At 38.7% G+C, this 23,525-nt stretch overlaps 1 protein-coding gene across 4 annotated transcripts in view; it reads left to right on the forward strand.

The window, feature by feature from the left end:
• Positions 1-23,525, forward strand: part of JADE3 (jade family PHD finger 3) — a 165,126-nt gene that overhangs the window by 79,042 nt on the left and 62,559 nt on the right. For all 4 annotated transcript variants that reach the window (XM_068532884.1, XM_068532885.1, XM_068532883.1 and 1 more), the window contains 2 exons: positions 13,945-14,001; positions 14,778-14,857. In XM_068532884.1, the coding sequence (XP_068388985.1) occupies positions 13,956-14,001; positions 14,778-14,857 (126 nt within the window). In that variant the 5' untranslated portion in view covers positions 13,945-13,955. The remainder of the gene's footprint in view (positions 1-13,944; positions 14,002-14,777; positions 14,858-23,525) is intronic.

Raw genomic sequence — 23,525 nt, forward strand, 5'->3', positions numbered from 1 at the left:
TGGATAGAGAAGAAAAATCTGTTTCCTTTTCTCTCTCTGTGATTCATATTCCTATATGGATGCTTTTAGTTTACATAGAAGTTTGGTTTTTTAGGGCCAAGAGGAGATAATTAGTTTCCATCTATGCTCTCTAGTCCTCATCTTAGATCTTTTAGTGGCCCTTTTGGGTAGCATTTAAAACAATTCAGGGGTAAACTTTGCTGTTTGTCTCAAATGACTACTTATCTGTATCCAAATCTGGCTTCCTGGGGTACTGAAGCATGAACAGCATAAATTACTGAACTCAACTAATTCTCAGAAAGCCACATTTTAGTCAGTACTTTCCAACTTTCTCATTTCTGTTACAGAACTAACAAGTGGTATAACTAATTAATTAGACTTGTATTCCTTTTCAAGTTATACATTTTAAATTCTCTCTGTTAACCTTTTGAAAATGCTAATAAGTAGTAAAACAACAAATCCATACAGGGAAACTAAAAAATGCAAGTACTGGAAAAAACAGCTCCCCCGCCCCTAAGAATAAGCACCAGGTGTGGTGAATATTTATCTTTTAAGGAAAAATAGTTGCATCCTTGTTACCAACTGACTTTCCTTCTTATGGCCCACAGATAGGGGAGCAGCCTCCCAGTTACCCCCAGGCCTGTAAGTTTTACCCGTTTCTTAGCCTGTTTGTTTCCTTGCTCTGGGAGAGTGCAGTAAGTGAAAATCTCACAAGTCCACAGGTTGATTCTTTTCCTTTCGCAATTTAATACTTTCCGAACATGTTAAGTACATGAATAAAAATGTCCTTTTAATCATATACTTACTTTTTAACAGTTAAATTTTTTATTTTGAAATAAAAGATTTTGAGATAATATGTCTAAATTTAGAGAGGAGTTGCAAAAATAATATAGAGAGCAAATTTCCTGTTCCAAACAAGATGGAGTAGACACATTTCACCGTATTCCAGTTAAATGCAACGATATAGGTAGTTTAAATGTAAATAGATGGAAAAAGACATACCATGCAAATGCCAATCAAAAGAAAGCTGGGGTGGCTATACTAATATCAGATAAATTAGACATCAGAGCAAAGAAAATTACAAAGGACAAAGAGGAGCACTACATAATGATTCAAAGGGTCAATCCACCCAGAAGACAGGGCAATCTTAAATGTGTACACACCAAACAACAGAGCTTCAAAGAACATGAAGCAAAACTGAACATAATTGAGAAATAGACATAAATCCACAGTTATTGGTGGGAACTTCAATAGCATTATATACTTACTTTTCAAGTGCACATGTAACATTCACCAAGATAGACTATATCCCAGGTCATAAAACAAACCCCAACAAATATAAAAGAATTAAAATCATACAGAGTATATTCTCTGACCATAATGGAATCAAACTAGAAATGAAAAACAGACTACAGGAAAGTCTTCAAACACTTGGAAATTAAACAACACACTTCTTATTAATCCATGGGTCAAGGAGGAAGTCTCAGGGAAATAAAAGAATACACTGACCTTAATGAAAATGAAAATACAGCATATCAAAACTTGTAGGTTGTAGCTAAATCAGTACTGAGTGGAAATTTATAGCACTAAATGCTTATATGAGGAATAGATGAAAGGTCGCAAATGAATAATCTAAGCTTCCACCTTGAGAGAATAGAAAAAAGAAGAGCAAAATAAACCCAGAGCAAGCTGGAGGAAGGAAATAATAAAGAAGAGAGAAGTTAATGTAATTGAAAACAAAAACAGTAGAGAAAAACAATGAATCCAAAAGCTGGTTCTTTGAAAAGAGATTCTGACTTAATTGGTGATGGGTGCAGTTTGGGCATTGGGATTTTACAATCTCCCCAGGTGATACCAATGTTTAATGGGAATTGAGAACCTCTGCTGTGGAGGCCAGATAATTTTCTCAGGGTTTAACCGGTGTTGGCGTCTATGGCCCACCCCTTTCATTTCTCCTGAGGAAAATTTGTAGCCGTTTCATTTTCTCTCACTTTTTGTTGCCCTCAAAGTCAGTGCTGATCCTTTCCCTTATATGTTAACTTCCCTGCCTGACTGCCCTTTTGCCATCAGTATAGCCCTGACCTGAGGTGAACTGTTCCCAACTGCAACCCCCCTCCACTTCACACCCACACCACCTTGATTGATTTGGGATTAACCCCCAAAACCCCCTCTGATTGGTTTGTCACACATCATTGGTCACCAGCTTTAGGCTGTGATCACCCAAGCCATAGTAACAGTGTGTCTAGTGCACCTGGTCTTGTGACCCTGGCTCTGAGGGAGCCGAAGGACTTGGTTTTTCCGTTCTGGTAGCCAGTGCAGTGCCTGCCCTTTATTAACACAGTATTAACAGTTGATGTACGGTGGATTTGCACTTGCTCAGTAAGTTTGGGGTTGTTTGTTTGTTTGACCTTACATGTGAGACCTGTTATTGTTTCTAAAACCTGGGATAAAGGTATTTTTCTCCTAATAAATTCTGATGATCACTTTAAATCAGGTAGATGTTATTGTAAATGTATTAGGGGTACATGTGCCTAAATTTCAATGTGGAAGCAACTCACAGCAAGAGATAAGACATAATGGAAATCATTATTTTTAAAAAATTGTTTGAGTTTCTATCTGGAGAAAGAATTAAGTATTTCATAGTAAAAGTTATTCTTGTTGATTTACTTTATTCTTAAGAGGTCTTATTTGCAAATGGTATTTTATCTTAAGAGGATTTATGCTTTGTACATGTATCTCTTTATTCTTAAGATGCCAAGCCTACTTATTTATCTGGGTAGTTGAAATTATTGAATATATGTATATAAATCAAAAAGAAAATGTAGGGAATTCCCTGGTGGTCCACTGGTTAGGACTTGATGATTTCACTGCCGTGGCCCGGGTTCAGTCCCTGGTCAGGGAACTAAGATCCCACAAGCCATGCGGCGCAGTCAAAAAAGAAACAAAGAAAGAAAGAAAGGGAACGTACTGCTAATTTTTAAAAAGTTATTAGAACTGGGGCCTTTTTGCTTAAAAGGCATAAAACAGATTTTAATTTAGAAAGGGTCTAGGACCATTAAAATTTGTCAAGATAACGTCACAGAATAGGCCACCCAAGCTGAAACCTTCCAGTGAGGTCTGTATTAGCCAAACAGTGGGCTGAGAGATTGGGAAGGAGGGGGCGGTGTTAGGAAAGTGATAATTCAGTTGTATGCTTCCAATTTTCAGTATTCTTTCTTTCATTAAAAGAAAGGTTTCTTGTAGTTTAGACCAGAGGTTGGCAAGCTATGGCCTGTGAGCCAAATCTAGCCTACCACCTGTTTTTGTATGGCCTGCGAGCTAAGAATGGTTTTTAACATTTTTAAGTGGTTGAAAAATGAAGAATAATATTTCCTGACATGTGAAAATATGAAATTTGAATTTTAGTATAATAAAGTTTTATTGGGACAGAGCCGTGATCATTTGTTTATGTACTGTCTGTGGCTGCTTTCATGCTACAATAGCAGATTTGAGTAATTGCCACAGAGACCATATGGCCCACAAAGCCAAACATGTTTGCTATCTGGTCCTTCACAGAAAAAGTTTGCTGAACCCTGATTTAAACTCCTTTCCCAATGTGGCCTTCCCATGCAAGATGATTTCTACTCAGGAGGTTTGAAATTCCCAAATAATTTGTTAACATTAAAGAGGGTAAGCCTGTTTCCTGGCAACGGGGATAACAGTGGTTGACATAGAAATACTTGACTGAGTGGCAGGAACCTGCCTAGGTAAACTGGTATTTTCGTCTTTTTTCTTTAATGCTTTTTGAGGGCTTTGGGAAAGAGTTGACCTCCAGACTCCTCATCTGGTCACAGGGGACTCATGAGTCACACGATGTGTCTTAATTTTTAAAAACAAGCTTTAAAATGACTGAGATGAAAGCAGTCTTCTTTTAAAAAGTACAGAAAAGTTCACCGACTCCAATTTCTGGTATCTCTTCTTTTTTAAAGACAAAGATTTGTGGGGGGTAAGGAGAAGCAGTAAAATATGTAGGATATGTTCTTTTTCTTCTGATTATTTTTTGTTTACTCAATTAAATATTTATGGTTTTAGTTACTGGAGTACTGAAATGTGGTAAAGATAAAAGATATTTGAGGTGAACAGGCTTGAAGGGAAGTTTTGTTTCCGCAACACTGAAACAGTGATAGATTGAATTGTTTTGTAGAGAGGGGTGAATTCTGAATTAAAGCATAGGCAGTGGACTCAAATGGTCTCAGTGTGGAGGGGGTTAGTATTGTTTACCCCAGAGCAGAGGTAATCAGCTCAAGAAACACATCTATAGTATTTATGATTTCTGTTTAAGGAATAGTTTGGGAGTTTCTTTGCCCACATGAGCAGGAATTGTTCCTTAAGAATAAAAGAAGTGTGCTGCTCTGGTCTGACCAGTGGCCTAACTCAAACGTCTGTCTCTGTTAATGGCCCTGAAGGGTATTTTCCTGAAAGTCTAAGGGAGCTGGACTTTTAGATGCTTCTTTACTTAAGGATTACTTCCAAATACCATCGTGGATTTATCCTCCCTGATTTTATCTCAGTCCTTCTTGAACCTGTTTACATTTTCATTCTGTTCCACTTCTTGAGCTGATGAGTTCTCTAAGTTCCCTAAACATTGCTCAAAGTCCTGCTTTCTTTTTGATAAAATTGCCTTTAGGTTACAGGGATTGCCCCTTTGTTACTTTAACTCTGTGATTGGGTGAATAAAGTCAACAATTTCCACACTTGATTCTTATCGATTTCTGCTTCATTCTTTTAGAGCAAGATTTCTCAACCTTGGCAGTATCGACATTTTGGGCCAGATAAATCTGTGCATTGCAGGATGTTTAGCAGCCTCCCTGGTCTCTACCCCCAAGATGCCAGTAACGCTGCCCCTTCCCAGTTGCGATAACCAAAAATGTCTCCAGATATTGCCACATTGTCCCTGGGGAACAAAATTGCCTTCAGTTGGGAACCACTGCTTTAGATATTTGTCTTTTCCAAACTGTAAGGTTTTGTGCTTTTGGGACTAACTTTATAAATATGCAGGCTCCTCTATCCAGTTGATTGTATTGTGCTTTTCTGGGTTTTTTCCAGCTCTGGTTGATGTCCATCTTGAACGACAGTGACAACTACTTTTCATAGTTTCAGTTTTTTCAGGTCAGCTGCATCGTTTGTGAGTGGTGTGGGGAACAAATACCTTGAAAACTTAGAAGTTTTTTCTAATTATAAATGTCCTATATGTGTACTGTAAAAATGTGGAGAATGGAAAAAATTAGAAAGAATGTTTTTGTCACTCAGAAAACTTCAGTGTTATTGATGCAACTAGTGTTAGTAAATTGGTTTATGGCCTTCATTATTTTCTATATATTTTATTTCATAGGTGTAATCTTGCTGTAAGACCAATTTTTATACTGTTTTTCCACTTAACATTTTAACATAAATGTTTCCCTGTGTTCCATGTTTAAATAATTGAATGAAATACCATAATATTAATATACTTTAAGTATTCCTCTTTTGTTTGATAGCTAGGTTTCATCTATTGTTTTTATTAGGGAGTTTTAATGAACATTTTGTTCATAAATCATTTTCTGTGTTTTGGATTATTTTTCAAATATGAATGTTGGAAGTAGAATTCCTGGATCAAAGGGTATGAATATGTATAAAGTAGAGCCTTAGATTATTTTTAAGTTGCTGCATGGCCCCACAGATGGCAGTGAATAGTGGCTCCTTGAACTGACCATGCATTTCAGAAGTATGTCTGGTGGGTGTATAGAAGGAAAGAAAGGGCTGTGTTTGAGTTAATCGCTTTTCCTGCCGCCTGCTCTTCTGTGGGAACATTAATGGGGAGTCAAGTAGCCACCAAACCACAGACTTAGATTCCAGTCCCAAGTAATCCTAGTTGGGTTGACTTCCAGACAGTGCTCCTTTAAGAGGGAGTTTCACCCAAGGAAGGCATTTACTTTATACAGTTGTATTTTGCCTGGCTTACAGTCACTGTTAAGATAAATTAGAATGCTGTTAATCATTTTGGTTGAGATTATAGTAGGAATAGGATCTGAAAACCACCTTCAAATTACTCTTCTCAAGGGTGCAAGGTAAGGGCTGGTGCACATTTCATTTCTGCCAAAACAAAGGAATACTCATTGTGGGAGGTAAGGAAGAAAATAATGTCATTGTAAAGTCTGCACGCCGAATAGAGGACTAGAAAATAAACAGCTGAATAATATCCAAATATCCAAATGTAAGGCAATGAGGTACATTGCACTGTACTTATTTTTGGTTTTGCTTAACAAAAAATTTTATTCTAAAGTACTTTTTAAAGTGTACCACCAAATGAAGTTTCACATGTTGTCTTTAGGGGTGCCTGGAAGCAGAACCTGAGACCATATTTGAACATACATGATTTGTTGAGGGAGTGCTCTCAGGAGAAACTTATAAGGGAGCAAGGACAAGAAGGCCGGGAAGAGGAAGAAGCTAAAGTAAGGATATAGTCTTAGGAAAGTCTAGCCTTAGCCTGTTTTGGTTAGGGGCATGGTTGGGGTGGTATAGAGCTGCTGGCTGCCCCTGGGAGGGAGACAGGGAGAGTATAATCTCCCTGGCAGGACTCCAGCCCTTGGGGAAAGGGACAGCTGTGAGCCATTAGCAACCAACAAGCAGTACCTGGGAGATGGGTATGCTAGCTAGTAAAGGGGATGTGGGTGGGGCATGTTTACCTTGTGCAAGACACTGTGCTGAGACCTGGGGGTAAGAGATGAATGTGACATAGTTCCTGCTTTGAAGATGGTTGTGGTCTTGTGGCAGGGCTGACCATGTAAAGAATATTTACAGTGCAAATGAAGAGCATTTTACATGGACGGAAGCATGTATAGAGACGTGGATAGAAAGCAAAGGAGCGAATAATTGTGAGAGAGGCGTATCTGGGGAACTTCACTGAGGAGATCTAACAAATGGGTCGGACCAGTAGGCAGAGGGAAGAGCCCTGTCCAAAGGCTGGCAAGTATGAAACAAGATGGTATGTTCATGGAATCACATGAGGCATAGCATGTGCAGGAGGCAGGGAGGCAGCAGCTGACGAGGCCTGACAAATTGGAGCCGGAATGCTGTGGGCCTCCAAGGCTATGCTCAGGAGTCTTGGGCTTAGAAGGGGCAGCATTCCTGCTGTTAACCCCCCAGCCTGCCTCAGGTCTCAGGGTCAACTTGGAGTGCCCTGAGCTCTGCCCTCTGGTGGCCATGTAGGTCCAAGCATGTCATTTAAACATTCCTGAGCCCCAATTTCATCTGTAAAATGGTGATAATGATGTTTATAGGACTGTTGTTGTGATTAGAAGTAATAAAGACAGATCTAAAGATTTGCCATCATGGAATTATTCTGCTGATATTTACTGTTCTTTGTCATTTTCCTGTAGTAATTAAAACAGCAGTGCTGTCACAGAAATAAATCAGTGGACTTTAACAGCCCAGACCCAAAAATTTGCTTGCTTTGTTTTCTTTTCTAAAAATTATAAGCAACCCAGTTTCCAGGACTGGTGTTATTGGTGTTAATCTGTTTCCTAGGCTCTTTATTGGTAATAAAAGATTTTTTGTTTCCACCTATAGTAAAAAGTGATTGTTACTGTAATAGTTTAAAAAGCACCAGATTTGGGAATTCCCTGGCAGTCTGGTGGTTAGGACTTGGCGCTTTCACTGCTGGGGCCCGTGTTCAATCCCCAGTCGGGGAACTAAGATCCCACAAGCCGTGTGGCGTGGGGGAAAAAAAAGCGCCAGGTTGTACAGATTCTTAAAAATCGGCACCTCCCTCAGTCATGAACAGTTTGGTAGCTCATCTAAAGAAGAGAATATTATAGAAAATGGAGACACTCTTTTAGCCAGAGTTCATAAGACCAGAACTTCAGATGAGAGGAGTATCTAGCTTACAAGAAGTCTTAGGTCTCCTGAAACTTTCAAGAAAGTGAAGAGAGAGGGGCCATACTCAGTTGGCTTTCTTCACTGAGAGTTTTTAGAGAATAAAAGTATTTCTTCTATGGCATATGCTGCCTTCAATCCCAGTACAAGCTGTCCATATGGAGGTTATGTTCAGTAGACATAGAATTTTTCTATTGATGTTATTCTTGACTCTACCTAAAAATTTCTCATTGGTAAAATGTCACAATATTTTTTAAAGGTTTTTTTAGCTTTATTGAGATATAATTTACATACTATAAAATTCATCCATTTTAAGTAGACAATTCAGTGGGTTTTAATATATTTACAGAGTTTTGCAACCATCACTACTACCCAATTTTAGAACATTTCTGTCACCCCAAAAAGAAGCTTTGTGCCCATTTGCAGTCAGTATGTGTTCTTACTCCCAACCCTAGGCAACCACTAATCTACTTCCTGTCTCTATAGATAGGCCTGCTCCTACTCTGGACATTTCATATAAATGGAATCATATGATAAGTGATATGGTGTTTATGACTTCTTTCACTGAGCATAATGTTTTTGTTAAGTGGGTTTTTTTTTACATGTTTTACATTTGTTTTACACGTTGTAGCATGTATCAGTACTTTGTTCCTTTTTATTGCCGAGTAGTATTCCATGGTCCAGATGTACCACAGATTGTTTAACCATTCACCTGTTGAAAGAAATGTGGGTTGTCTCCAGTTTTTAACTATTATGAACAAAGCTGCTATAAACATTTGTGTATAGGTTTTTGTGTGAAAATGTATTTCCATTTCTCTGGGGTAAATGCCCAAGAGTGCAATTGCTGGGTCCTGTGATAGTTACATGTTTAATTTTTAAAGGAATAGCCAAATTGTTTTCTAGAATACCTGTACCATTTACATTCCCACCAGCAGTGTATGAATGATATAGTTTCTTCACATCATCACCATTTGAATTTTCACTGTTTTTTATTTCAGCCATTGTGGTTTTAATTTTCATTTCCCTGATGGCTAATGATATTGAACCTCTTTTCATGTGCTTATTTGCCATTTGTAATGCTTTTTGGTGAAATGTCTGTTCAAATCTTTTGCCCATTTTAAATTGAATCATTTGTCCCTTACTGTTGAGTTTTGAACGTTCTTTACGTATTCTGGATACAAGTCCATTGTTGTAAATGTGGTTTGTAAATATTTTGTCCCATTCTGTAGCTTGTTTCTGTATCTTCTTAGTCTTCTGCAGAGCAAGTTTTTCATTTTGATGAAAGTGAATTTTTCTTTGATAGATCTTGCTTTTGGTGTAAAATCGAAGAACTCTTTGCTTAACCCTAGGTCCTGAAGATTTCCTCCTTTGTGTTTCTAAAGTTTTTTTTACTTTTACATTTAAGTCCATGATCCATTTTAAGTTAACTTCTGTATAAGGCATGAGACTTAGGTTGAAGTTCTTTTTTTTTTCCTATTGTTCCAGTACCATTTGTTAAAAAGGCCATCTTCCTCCATTTGATTACTTTTCTACCTCTGTCAGAAATCTGTTGGGCATATTCGTGTGGGAGTATATTCATTTTAATACTGCAAAATATATTAGGTTGTGGTAGGCAGAATAATGGGCCCCCTAAGATGGCTATGACCTAATCACTGGAACTTGTGAACATGGTAGGTTACATGGCAAAGGAGAATTAGGGTTGCTAATCAGCTGACCTTAAAGTAGGGACATTATCCTGGATTATCTGGGTGAGCCTGATGTAATAACAAGGGTTATTAAAAGTGGAAGAGGGAGGCAGAAGAGAAAGGTCAGAGAATGAGGTGTAATGATAGAAGCAGGGTTAGAGAGATGCAGTGTTGTTGGCTTTGAAGATTGAGGAAGCTGGCCAGGATCCAAGGAATGTGAATGGCCTCTAGAAGATGGAAAAGGTAAGGAAATGGATTCTCTCCTAGAGCCTCCAGAAAGGACCACAGCCCTGCCAACATCTTGATTTTAGCTTAGGAATACCTGTATTAGACTTCTAACCCACTGAACTTACTATTAGAGATAATAAATTTGTGTAGTTTTAAGCCACTGAGTTTGTGGTAACTTATTGCTGCAACAATAGAATACTAATAAATGGATATTTCAGAAAAGTTCCCATTGATAATAGGATTCTAAATGTTTGGGCACACCATTTATCTGGAAAGTTTACATATATGGAACATCCCAATGGTATCAGACAAATGAAGTGCTACTCTAGGTAGATTTGTGCATTCAATGGGGAATAATTAGAAAATATATTACTTTTATCTTTAAATTTCTACGTTCATTGTGACTTTAAATTATATTCTTTTTTGATGGGAAGTGTTTTGTGACTTGTTTTTGTTTGCATTTCAGAAGAGTGTTTGAGTGTCTTGAGTTTTACACTGGGAACCAAACACAGCCCCCAAAATTTATGTGACGGGAGGTTAACATCCTATTTAAAGAAACATTCTTCATTTTGCAATATATACAGATACTGAATTATTATGTTATAAACCTGAAACTAACATAGTGTTATATGTCAATTATATCGCAATTTAAGAAAAGAAATATTCAGTTGACTTTGATAGTAGGACAAATAGAATTTGATTAATAATTTTGATACTTATGCTAATCCTACTCGTTTTTTTAAATAACAGCTTTATTGAGTTATAATTTACATACCATACAGTTCACCCATTTAAAGTGTACAGTTTCATGATTCTTAATATATTCACTGATATGTGCCAACATCACTACAGAGCACTTTGAATATCTTATCTCATTGCCTTCTGATTTCCATTGTTTTTCATGAGAAGTCAGCTGTTAATCTTATTGGGGTTCCCTTATAAGTGAGAAGTCATTTTTCCCTTGCCGCTTTCAAGATTTTCTCCTTGTCTGGCTTTGAGCAATTTGACCATGATATGCCATCTATTTGTGCAGCTGTTTTCAGACAGTAGTATAGTAGTAGTAGTAGTGGTGGTGGTAGTAGTAGTAGTAGTAGTAGTAGTAGTAGTAGTAGTAGTAGTAGTAGTAGTAGTATAAACTACTTGGAGTTTTTTGAGCTTCCTGGATGTGCAAATTAATGTTTTTCAGTTAAATTGGGAAGTTTGCAGCCACTAAAAAAAAATTTTTTTTGCTTTTTTCTCTCTCTCCTTGTGGTACTCCCATTACATATATGTTGGTGCATTTAATGGTACCCCACATTTCTCTCAGGCTTTGTACATTTTTCTTCATCTTTTTTCCTGGTTCATGGTTTTCTTTAGTTCTAGGAACATATTTACATGGCTAATCTGAAGTCTTTGCCTGTTAAATCTGACATCTGGTTGCACTTACAGGCAGTTTCTGTTGCCTGCTTTTTTGCTGGTGTATAGGTCATACTTTCCTGTTTCTTTACATGTCTCGTAACTTTTTGTTAGAAACTGGGCATTTTAGATAATATAACATAGCAACTCATTACTGGTGCCCCACCGCCCCTCAGGGCTCTTTATTGTTATTTGCTTGTGAATTTTTTTAGTAACTGGCTGCATTATTTTATTGAAGCCTATTTACTCTCACCCTTTGCCCTGAAGTGTGAAGTCTTGATGTTGCTTCTTAGCCATGCAGCCTTTGGTATGCCCACAGTCACCCTGGGATTGACTGTGGTTTTGGCAGGGCTCTTTCTCTTTTCCCTGACCATGTCCAGCTGTTAAACTCCACTGATTGCTGTTGTTTTTAATAGTGCCCTGGGGCATATGTTGCTCCCCAAACTGATCCAATCAAATTAGGGCTCCTTTGAAGGGATAGTTCCTGAGATCAGTATTAGAGATTTCTTCTGACCCCAGGATGGTTCCTCCCAGCTATTTCTTTCCTTGGTTCTCTCCAGCATGCTGACATAGGCTTGGACTTCTCCACACACTGTTGCAAATGAAGTCAGTTCCATTGGGGGAAGATTTAGAGCCCTCTATTCTATGGCCTACTTCTCCCCCTAGGCAAAATCTCTGAGCCACAGCTCTAGTGCAGGGGGTGGGGACAATGATGTGTTTCCCTCTGACTGGTGACCCCAGGTCTCCTAGGTTTGCCTCTCCTAATGTAGAACCCACGAGCTGGGCCCAGGGCAATTAGGGCCTCAGTATTCTTGGTGGTATCACACCCCTGGACTTAGCCTCCATACCAGGAATGGGGGCCACCTGGAAGAAGGGAACCCCCATCTCTCAGCCATAGTTGTCTGGAACTTAGCCTCATCAACCAGTAGTAGCTGTGGACCAGATGAGAAACACACATCCTGCTCTTCCCAGGAGAAAGCTTTACAACTGGGAGCTGGAGGAGAGGGAGCTCCGTGTTCTTGGCTGCACTAGTCTGGTGTGATATCTGTGCTGGGAGCGGGGATGGAGGGAGTGGGTCTAGGTCCAAATACCATAGACTCTTACTTTATGTACTGAGTTGTAGTAGATTTTCTTTAATAAGTGCTTCTTCATTTTCTGTATGCCCTTAGGACCATTTCCAGAGATTTTATTTTATTTTTTTAAAGGGAACTTTATTTTTATTTATTTATTTATTTATTTTTGGCTGCATTGGGTCTTCGTTGCTGCACGGGCTTTCTTTAGTTGAGGCAAGTGGGGGCTACTCTGTTGCAGTGCATGGGCTTCTCATTGAGGTGGCTTCTCTTGTTGTGGAGCACGGGCTCTAGGCACATGGGCTTCAGTAGTTGTGGCTTGCAGGCTCTAGAGCACAGGCTCAGTAGTTGTGGTGCACGGGCTTAGTTGCTCCGCGGCATGTGGGATCTTCCTGGACCAGGGCTCGAACCCATGTCCCCTGCATTGGCAGGCGGATTCTTAACCACTGTGCCACCAGGGAAGCCCTCCAGAGATTTTAAATGAGTGTTTTTTTGTTTATTTTTTAAGTAATTTTCACCAGTTTCACTGGGGAATGGATCCACAAATCTCTTCACATTGTCATGCCAGAAATGGAGCTCTACTAGCTTTTTAGCATACAGTTTTGTTTCTGTTACTCCTAATTGCTCATAGTGGCCGTACTTGGATTTCTATCTCCTTGGTAGATTGTGAGTCTCTTGAAGGCAGTAGCCCTGACCTTTATTCCTTGTTGGATCATGATTGTCCCTAGTAGCATTTTATATACTGTGGCACATAAAAGAATGTTAGTTATTGACTGTATCACTGTCTTTTCTAGTTTATATTTTCAGCACTTCTTTTGTGACTTAAAGTGTCTTACCGTGTTTTCCTTTTTTTCTACTCTCTAGTGCTGATGTGTTCCCAGAAAGATGGTGCCTCTTTTTTAATCTGTCACTGGTCTCTCTTTCTCTCTTTCCCTTTCCCTCTCTCTCTCCCTCTCTCTCTCTCTCTCTATCTCTCTCTCTCTCTCTCTCTCTCTCACACACACACACACACACACACAAGGATGCTTAAACCATTGGAAGTTTTAATTAAAAACATTATTTTTCACGATATAGGAGCTTTCTATAGCATTTCTTGGGATAGATAGATATAATTTTAAATTAGGCTAGTTGTTTGTGGGATGGGAACAGGTAGAAAGTGAGAAAGGGGGAGAAAGGGCAGGCAGAAAAGCAATGGGTTGTGCTTTTAAAGATGGGACATGCCTCACTTGTTCTTTCTTCAGCCAGCCATGTCTCATGCCTTTTAACCTTGGCCCTTGACAGCTCTGCCTTTGCAACTGCTTTTTCCTTTCCTGCTCCTCTCTTATTGGGGATCCCTGGCTGATGATGGCCCTGTGGCTGCCCCCCTTTGTTTGGGTGGACAGTGGTCATGTGGCCACATCTGAGGCTCCAGCCAATCCTATACCATTCATTCTCTGCTGCTTGGATTTCCTCCTAAAGCTAATACGTGGCCTCACCCAGTCTTTGACGCACTGTGTATTGGAGACTTTGGTAGTACTCTTCTCCCATCACTCTAGGTCATTTGAGAATATTCTTAACAGAAATCATTTGATTTGTGTGATTTGCCTGCTGCTGCTTCTTGAGCAGTATTGACTGCCCTCTGGGATGGGTATGTATGTGTTGACTATTTTATTCAGTGTTGTTCTCTTTCCCAGGATGCTCCAGGATGAAACGTCATAGAACTCTCAGCAGCAGTGACAGTTCAGACGAGAGTGAGTAGAACCAGCCAACAGCTGGTAACCTCTGTATCTGTAATCCTTGAGGATTTCTTTGACTTGAGGACAAGCTGTTTCATGCTTCTTTCAATGGGTAAAAAATAATGTTTCTAGGAAGGAAAGCTTGGAGTACCATTTTTCTTATTCATTTAAATTTCATTAGACATAGATAAGTTAGGTGAGAGAATTGGTTTTATGTGGCATATAGCATTTTGTTTTTCACTTTTTATTTACCCGGGCAACAAAAGCCACATCTACCAATGATTTAACAGTTCTTTTCTAGAAAGTAAGAAAAGTATGAGAGCATAAATTGTAGGCCCTACAGTTCTATTCGTAGCTCAGGTACTAAGTGTTTGACTGGATGAGTCATCATTTGTAAAAGACAACAACTTTATTAACAGTAGCATTTGGGGAAGTGCTGAAGGATACACAGATTACCTGCTCCACATTCTTAGTTTTCTCAGTTGCTTTTGCAGATACTTTTTCTCCAGATGGAACATGAATTGTGTTATTCCAAGTTATTATGAAATATGATTACACCAAATTGAATCTCCTCAGCGTTAGCATTGTTGAAGCTTTTGCACCCTGGGATGTCACCCATAAATGTCATTAAACTCCATTATGAAACTTTTTTGGTTGCAATTTAACTCTTTTCTTCAGTGGTATGAGGTCACTGTGCTCTTCTCCATCATATATTTCATATTTTTTGGATGACATTTAGCTATAATAGCAGGTAATAAGTCTCAGTATGTTTTCCTAATTATCTTTTGCAGGTCCTTCCACTTCCTTTACTTCTGGCTCAATGTATAGGAGCAAGTCAAAAATTCCAAATGAACACAAGAAACCTGCTGAGGTGAGATCAGATATTAAATTCTTAAGACTTAAAAAATAGACAGATAGCTACCTTCTGCCTACATATCTACAATACCCAGATCTTGGAGACCTGAGGAGTAAACTACATGCCAATGGATAGGCTTGTTTTCTGATGAACTTTTTTGTTTTTCAAGAAAGATTCTGTTTCCTTTTTCCTTTGGGGAAAACAGTAATCTTCACTGTGCTTTCATTTTGGTGATGACACCTAGGTGCCTGGCTTTAGAATATAAATCCTCTCCTAGCCAAGAAGTCAAAGGGAGCCAGATTTGGAGAATTGGGAAGGACCAAAAGAGCCAAAGATCTGGCCTATGATAGGAAAGAGCTAAGTTGGCAGGTGGGAGGCAGTGCAGGAAAGGATAGATGAGGAAGTCGTGGATAGAGAAGGAAAGGACTGGGTTGGAGATCTGGGCTCTGGTAAGTCCTCACAGCCTTCAGAGCACTACCACCAGGCCAGGAAAAATGGGCCAGTCCTTGTGAGGCTAGTCATCTTCTGCCTCAAGGGCAGCAAAGTGCCAGGGTTGCACTTGGATTTGGTAATTGTTTAATGAATCCTACAGACTTTCCTCTTTGATAATTAAATGACGAGAAACTGACCTTGTCTATCTTCACTTCTACTATGAGTAGTCTTCCTTGGCTGCAAAGGAAAAGGGAATGTATTAGTTAACTATTGCTGCATTATATGTTATCACAAAATTATTGGCTTAAAGCAGCACACATTTATTATCTCAGTTTCTGTGGGTCAGGAGTCTGGGCACAGCGTGACTGGGTTCTCTCTGTTCAAGGTCTTTAAAGGCTGCAGTCAGTGTGCTGGCTGGGCTGTGTTCTCATCTGGAAGTTTGACTAGGGAAGAATTTGCTTCCGAGCTCATTCAGATTGTTGGCAGAATTCATCTCCTTCCAGCTGGAGGACTGAGGTCCCTGTTTTTTCATTGACTTTTGGTAGAGTACCACCCTCCACTCCTAGAGGCTGCTTGTAGTTCTTTGCCATGTGGCCTTCCCCATAGAACTTCTCAAAACACAGCAGCTTACTTTTTCAAAGCCAGCAAGGGGAGAGTCTTTTACTTCAGTCTGCTAAGACTGAGTCTTGTATAACATAATCATGAGAATGACATCCCATCACATTTGCCACATAACATAACCTAATCGAGGGAGTGACATCCCATAATGTCTGTCATATTCTGTTGATTAGAAACAAGTCCAGGTTCCACCTGCCCTCATGCAAGTTGGGGGGGGCATTGCTTTAGGGTGTCAGCCAGAGAGAGCATTTCTCCCTTTCTCAGAGGTCACTTGTCATTTTCACCTTTTGCCAGGGATCTTTCTGGGCACAGTAGAATATCAGTGTGTATTTATATGTGTCTGTGTCATGCAGAAAAACTTAGGGAATAAAACGCAAATAAACAGGAGCAGAACCAATTTCCCACCTATCCAGAGGAGGCTTTGACTGCAGAACGGTGAGAAAGAAACCTTGCTACTTTCCCATTTAGGACAGCCAGTCCTCTAACATAAAGTGACTCAAGAGCTTTGGGTCTTAAGGCCTGCTGCCTCCGAGTCAGTGAGAATATCAGTCTTTTGTTGCAAGAGATAGGGGACCTGGGCTACTGGAAGCAAATTTTTTCATTTATATGTCCCATTCTATTATAAAAGAGAGAACCTGATATTGTAGGACAAAACCAGCCTTGGCATTAGAAAAGATTGATTCCATGTGTTGCTTGGCTGGTTTATTTCATCTCTCTGAAATCATTTGTTTTGTCATTATAACATGGACATTATCACGCCTACCACTCATAGGTACCATTTATTGTAATTTTCTGTGCCAAGAGCTTTTTATTAGATAATCTGATTGTTTCCCAAAATTAAGCAATTGTAAGAACCTCCTTGGATGCTTCCTTCATTTAAAAATTTTATTTAATAACTTATTTATATCAGTATGGGCTGACATATATTTATTTTATACTTTGGGTTATAATCCAGTACTACATAATATATTGTATTGCTCAAATTATTCTATATATCAGTGAAATCATCTCTCATTTTTCTCTTTTCAATTTCCATTGATTTCTGCTCTTATTTTTATTATTTTCTTCCTTCCTGCTTCAGTTTTATTTTGTACTTTTTCTAGATTCTTGAGGTAGATGCTTAGGCTATTTGAAATTTTTCCTTTTTTCTAGTATAAGAATTTTAGTGCTATAAATTTCCCTTTAAATACTGCTTTAGCTGCACTGCATTAATTTTGGTATGTTTATTTTCATTTTCATCCATTTCAATATTTTTATTTTCCTTGAGACTTCCTCGTTGATCCATGGATTATTTAGAAGTGTGTTGTTCAGTTTCCAAGCATTTGGAGACTTTTATTGCTATCTTTCTGTTATTGATTTCTAGTTTGAGTTCATTTTTGTCAGAGAACATATTCTGTATGTTTCAGTTCTTTTACATGTGTCAAGGTTTGTTTTCTGGCCCAAGATATGGTTTATCTTGGTGAATGTTTCATGGGCACTTGAAAAGAATGTGTATTCCACTGTTGTTGGGTCCTATTGGTTGATGGTGTTCTTCTGTATCCTGGCTGATTTTCTGCCTAGTAGTTTTATCAGTTGTTCAGTTAGGGCTGTAGCAGTCTCCAACTGTAATTGTGGATTTGTCTATTTCTCCTCTCAGTTCTATCAAATTTGCGTTGTGTATTTTGAAGCTCTGTTGTTAGGTGCATACATATTTAGGATTGCTATATCTTCTTGGTGAATTTATCATCATGTAATGTCCCTCTTTGTCTTTGGTAATTTTGTTTGCTCTGAAGTCTATACTATCTAATATTAATATCATTTCTGGCTTTCTTTTGATTCCTGTTTACATGGTATATGGTATATTTTTTCCATCCTTTCACTTTTCGTTTATACATATGATTTTTATTTGAAATGAGTTTCTTGCAGATGATATATAGTTGGGTCATTTTTTAATCCACTCTTTCAATCTCTGTCTTTTAATTGGCATATTTAAAACATTTATATTTAATGTAACTTTTACTACTGTTTGGTTTAAGTCTGCCATTTTACTATTCTTCTGTTTGTTTTCTCTGGGTTTTTTGTTCCTCTTTTATTTTCTGTCTTCTTGTGGATTACTTGGAACATTTTTTAAAATTCCATGTTGATTTTTCTTCTTCTTTTTCTTTTTTTTTTTTTTTTTGGCTGTGCCACACAGCTTACAGGATCTTAGTTCCCCAACCAGGGATTGAACCTGGGCCCTCAGCAGTGAAAGTGCAGAGTCCTAACCACTGGACTGCCAGGGAATTCCCCCATGTTGATTTTTCTATGGTGGTTTTAAGGGTATATCTTTGTGTAGATTTTTAGTGGTTGCTCTTGGGAAGCAACCTTTAAAAGGAAGGGCCTTTAGCAAACATGACATCAGTCTCCTGGTCTCTAGATTTTACCACTTTGAAGTAAAGGAAGCTTACCACCATTTGGGTTTGTTTATCCACCCCACCCCCACCTTTATCATATAGTTGTCTTAAATATTTTCTCTACATACATTGAGAACTACAGTAGGCAATGTTAGAATATTTGCTTCAACAGTAAAATATTATTATAAAACTCAAGAGGAAAAGGGTAGTCTATTATATTTACCCGTATTTTTATTCTCTTGTTCTTCCTTTATTCCTGATGTTCCAACTTTCCTTTTGTTTATTTCCTTTCTACATGAAGAACTCCCTTTAGCTGTCCTTTTAGGGGAAGTCTGCTGGTGATAAGTTCTCTTAGTTTTCCTTCATTTGAGAATGTCTTGGTTTTACCTGAAGGATATTTTCACTTGATACAGAATTCTGGTTTGACAGAACTTTTCTTTCGGCACTTGAAAAATGTTCTACTTCCTTCTTGCCTCCATGGTTTCTAATTAGAAATCTGCTCCCATTCAAATGGTTGCTCTCCCATAGGTAATCAGTCATTTCTTTTCCAGTTGCCTTCAAGATTTTTCTTTGTCTTTAGTTTTCCAAAGAAAACTTTAGAAATCCATGCCTGGGCATGGATTTCTTTGGGTTTATCCTGTTTGGGCTTTGATCAGCTTCCTGAATCTAAGTTTATATCTTTTGCCAAATTTGGGACATTTTCAACCATTATTTCTTCAGCTATTTTTCAGCTCCACCTTTTTTTCTCTTCTTCTTTTGAGACTTCAATTGCATGAATGCTAGATCTTTTGTTATTTCCCACAGGTCCTTCAGACTCTTCATTTTTTTTTTAATGTATATTCTTTCTGTTCATTAGATTAATTTCTCTTTTTCCCTGTTCCTTTATTCTGTTAATTCCATTATTCTATTGAGCCTATCCTATGTTTTTATTTCAGTTATTATATTATTCCATTTCAAATTTTCCATTTGGTTATTCCTTGTATCTTCTTATTTCTTTGCTGAAACTTTCATTTTTTTTTTGTTTCAAAAGTGTTTGTAATTTCTCGTTGAAGCATTTTTATGATGGCTGCTTTAAAATCCTTGTCAGATAATTCCAACATCTGTGTCATCTCAGTGCTGGTATCTGTTGATGGTCTCTTATTCCTGGTTCTTAGTATTATGAACGATTTCCTATTGCACCCTGGGCTGGGTTTTTGTTTTGGTTTGGTTTGGTTTGGTTTTTGGTATTATGTTATCAGACACTAAGTCTTATTTAAATCTGTTTTAGCAGGCTTCCATAATAACCAGACCAGTGGGGAAGAGGGACACTGACTTTTTACCACCAGTTACACAATTCCTAGGCTCCCCATCCTAGTTCTGTTATCTCTCTAGGAAGGTAGTTCTGTTATCTCTCTGGGAAGGGGGAAGGGTGTCTCATTACTGCTTGGCAGGGGTGGAAATCCCCACTTTGTTACCTCCACTGATAGCAGGGGGAGTGGTGTGGTAAGGGGTACTGCATTACTGATGGGCAGTGGTGATAGTCCAGGCTCCCTACCCAGTCTCTGCTGATATCACATTGAGGAGGAGGAATGCCTTGTTATTGCTGGGTGGGAGTGGATGTCAAAGCCTCTCAGGTGATGTCCATTGATGCCACAACAATTGTTCTTTTTTAAAAGACATTTTTAACATCTTTTTTGAAATATAATTCTTACAGCATACAGTTCATCTACTTAAAGTGTATAATTCAGTGGGTTTTAGTATATTCACAGAGTTGCGTGGGTAACCATTACCACAGTCTAAATTTAGAACATTTTCATCACCCCAGAAAGAAACTCCCTATCCATTAGCAGTTAACTCCCCGGGCCCCTACTCCCAGCCACTGGCAACCACTAATCTAATTTCTGTTTCTACAATTTTGCCTGTTCTGGACATTCCATATAAATGGAATAATACAATATATGGCTATTTGTGTCTGGCTTCTTTCATTTAACATAACATTTTCAAAGTTCATCCATGCTGTAGCATGTATCAGTACTTCATTTCTTTTTTATGACTAAATGATACTCCATTGTATGCATATATCACATTTTTAAAATCCATTCATTAGTTGATAGACATTTGGGTTGTCTCCATTTCTGGAGTATTATGAGTAATGCTGCTGTGAGCATTCATATACACGTTTTTAGGTGGACATATGTTTTCAAAAACACCTAGGTGTAGAATTGCTGAGTCATATAGTAACTCTGTTTAACCATTTGAGGGAATGCCAGACTATCTTCCAAAGGGGTTTCATCAGTTTACACTCCCACCAGCAGTGTACAAGAGTGTTTGAAATTTGTTAGTGCTATGGGTACCAGGGACTTGGAATTCCTCAGGTAACCTTGTTTTTGTCTCGTCTCTTGACTTTTCCCCTTGTGCTTGTCCTCAGAGAGATTCTGTCTTCTGCAGCTCTCCTAGCTGTAAGCCACTGTTATCACTGGAGGCTTTAGTGTGGTGGTAGGGTATGAGGGAGAGGTGGTGTTCTCTACTCTTCTGATTATGTATCAGTCTTTGGAGTGTGTAGTGGTCCTGTGTCTGGGGGTGAGGTTGGGGAGGTGGCCTTCAGGGGTAGAGCATTTTTGCCCCTGCCCACTATTTTCCTGAATGCCTGCAGCAGGTATCCTCTGGTATTCTCAGTCTATGTCCTTGAGGTTTTCTCTTCTGCAGATTAAGGCTTTTTTCTCCGTTGAGTAACACAGGGAAGCTGAGGCTGGGTGCTTTTCCCTTCCCACAGCACTAGTCCAGTGCCCTCACTTGAAATCCTTCCTCTGTAGATGAAGCCTTTTGTTTAATAAGGGAGCCAGGACACTGAGCACCAGCGACCCAGACAGCACCACTGGGGGAGCTTTTTCTCCAGGTTCTCCCCCATCTTCCCTGTGAGTGCCCTCCTGGGTTTCTAGAGAAAAAGCTTACAAGAAGGTGGGAACCCCCTATGACCACAGCCCCCAGAAACTTCATATTCTCATAGTAGTCCCCACTTAGCCCCCAGAGAGTCATCAGAATTTCTAGTTTAATGTTCCTGCTGTGGCTTCTGCCCCAAGTAAGGAAATGCTCCTGTCCTGTGTCTCCCTGCAGGCGTGCTTGTCTCTCTTTGAGTTTGACCATTTGTCCTGTGACTCATTTCTCTAATGGCTTCACAAAAAATCGTTAATTTGCTGCCTCTCCTGCCTTTTTCTTCTTGTAAAGATGAGAATTTCTTTTTTCTGACTCTCTACAGGTCCAAGATGAAACCTTATTTTTTAGTCATTGAAATGCAATATAAATGATCTTTTTCACTGGGGCTTAATTGGCTGCATTGATAGACAAATATTTTCTTTGATGTTTAGTGCTTTGGTGAGATTCCTGTGTGTGCCTCCCTGAGTTATCCTCTAGAGAAGTATTTCCTAGGGGTGTGTGAATTCCACATATGGTTCAGGGGCTTTGGTACCTTCTGAAAATTGTATACAGACTTTTAAGGGTATGTTTTTATGTGTATTTTTTTTCTGAGCTGGTAGCCTTCATCTGATCCTCAAAAGGGCTCCTATTCTAAAAGATGTTTTTAAAAAGCTAATTGCCCTAGAAAAAGCTCATAGTACTAGATGACCAATTTGAATATATTAAAAAGTCTTTTATTCTTTCTCAAAAGCCTGCATATTTTCACCTAATATTAGTCTGACTGGTCTATAATATATATCAACCTATCTTAAAAGATTGACTGCATATCTTCTCTAGGCCCAGAGTCTCATTTATTATATCTAAGACTTTCATAGCAACAGAGTGAAAGCTCATATATTTTAACTCAGCGGAGAACACTGCATACTCTCAAATAGAGCCTATTTATATCACTTTACCTGTATTTCTAACAAGCTTGATTATTTGGTTTTCTGACCCACAGCAGATAAAAAGTACTAAGCTTGCAAATGCACACTTAATGCACAAAAAGAGACATTGAGGAATGGGAGAAAAACTTTCAAAGCAAACCTCAGTTGTCATCTCTTGTATGAAAATTGCTCACATCTCCAAGTCAGACTCAATTGTTCTTCCTCCTCCATTACCAGGATGTATATGCCTCTGTTTGATACAGGGTAAGGAGAATAATCAGACCTACCTAAGCAGCCCAAAAGTACATTGCTTTACGGGAATCGATGTTCCAGTTGATGTCAGACCATTAGCCATCAGAAGTGTCCTATTTATTCTTTATAAGAAACCTAAGAATTATTTTAAACTATCTGAAAAGTATTTCCATGATTTTTAAAGTTTTAAACTTAGAAATTGAATAAGTTTTGCTTCCTTGGAAAAACCAGCGTGGGACACAGTATCTTGACAACACTGGCTACTTTTGTTGATACAAGAACAAGCTTGTATTCTTTGCTAGGTTTTCTCTGCTTTAAGTGGTTGATTCTTTTAGATAACCTGAAAAATCTTTTCTTGCCTTAAGATTGTATAATTCTAAGAAAATCACTTACGGTTAATTCCTTTTGATTAAATAGAGTTACCGTGTTTGCAGCTGTTTTTTAATGCTTTGGGGGTGACATCTGTTTGTCGTCAGTTATGTATAGTTTCAGATTTAGTGACTATGAATCAAAACTGATCAATCTCTCTGCTTCATTATACATGGACCAGACAGTGTTCCCCTTTGTGTCATACAGGAAGCAAATGTTTTGGCTTTTCCTCTAAAAAATGTCACAGAAATGTTCAGACTAGCTGTGCTTATAAGAAACTGCCCACTGAGAGATGTTAATGAGAACAGTAAAAGCCAGAGCTGTCCATGAAGGGCATTTTCATTTTGTGGCTCTGGCAGGTTAAGCATTGATATTCTAATTGAATTCATAGTGAGGCCTCCTTTGTTTCTGCAAGCATCTGAGAGGCCAAGATGTGCATGCACTGTTGGACTTGGCATAGCTTCTGGGCTGTATGTTAGCCTGTGAATCCCCTCTTTGACCATAAATGAGCAGATATCTGGTAAGTACAAAGCATTTTTGTTTCAGGAACTTTTGGGGAAACTACCAGTGCATATAAAATAGGCACACAGTTAAGAACTTGTAAAACTTGTCAACTTCATTACCTAGGTCAGTGTCAACATCCAGATCCCTCATTCACAATCTTTAATTTAGCAACAAATAGCCATGTTTCATTTTGTGAAGTTTCTGCATTACCTCATGACCTATAGAATGTTGGTTAAAGTTCTCGATGGAGCTCTTGCTTGGGAACACTGTCTTTGGGAGTCAAACCATGCACGTTTTAGTTGAGCCCTGAACTCACAT

This window comes from Eschrichtius robustus, chromosome X (genome assembly GCF_028021215.1).
Source record: "Eschrichtius robustus isolate mEscRob2 chromosome X, mEscRob2.pri, whole genome shotgun sequence".
Taxonomy (NCBI): Eukaryota; Metazoa; Chordata; class Mammalia; order Artiodactyla; family Eschrichtiidae; genus Eschrichtius; species Eschrichtius robustus.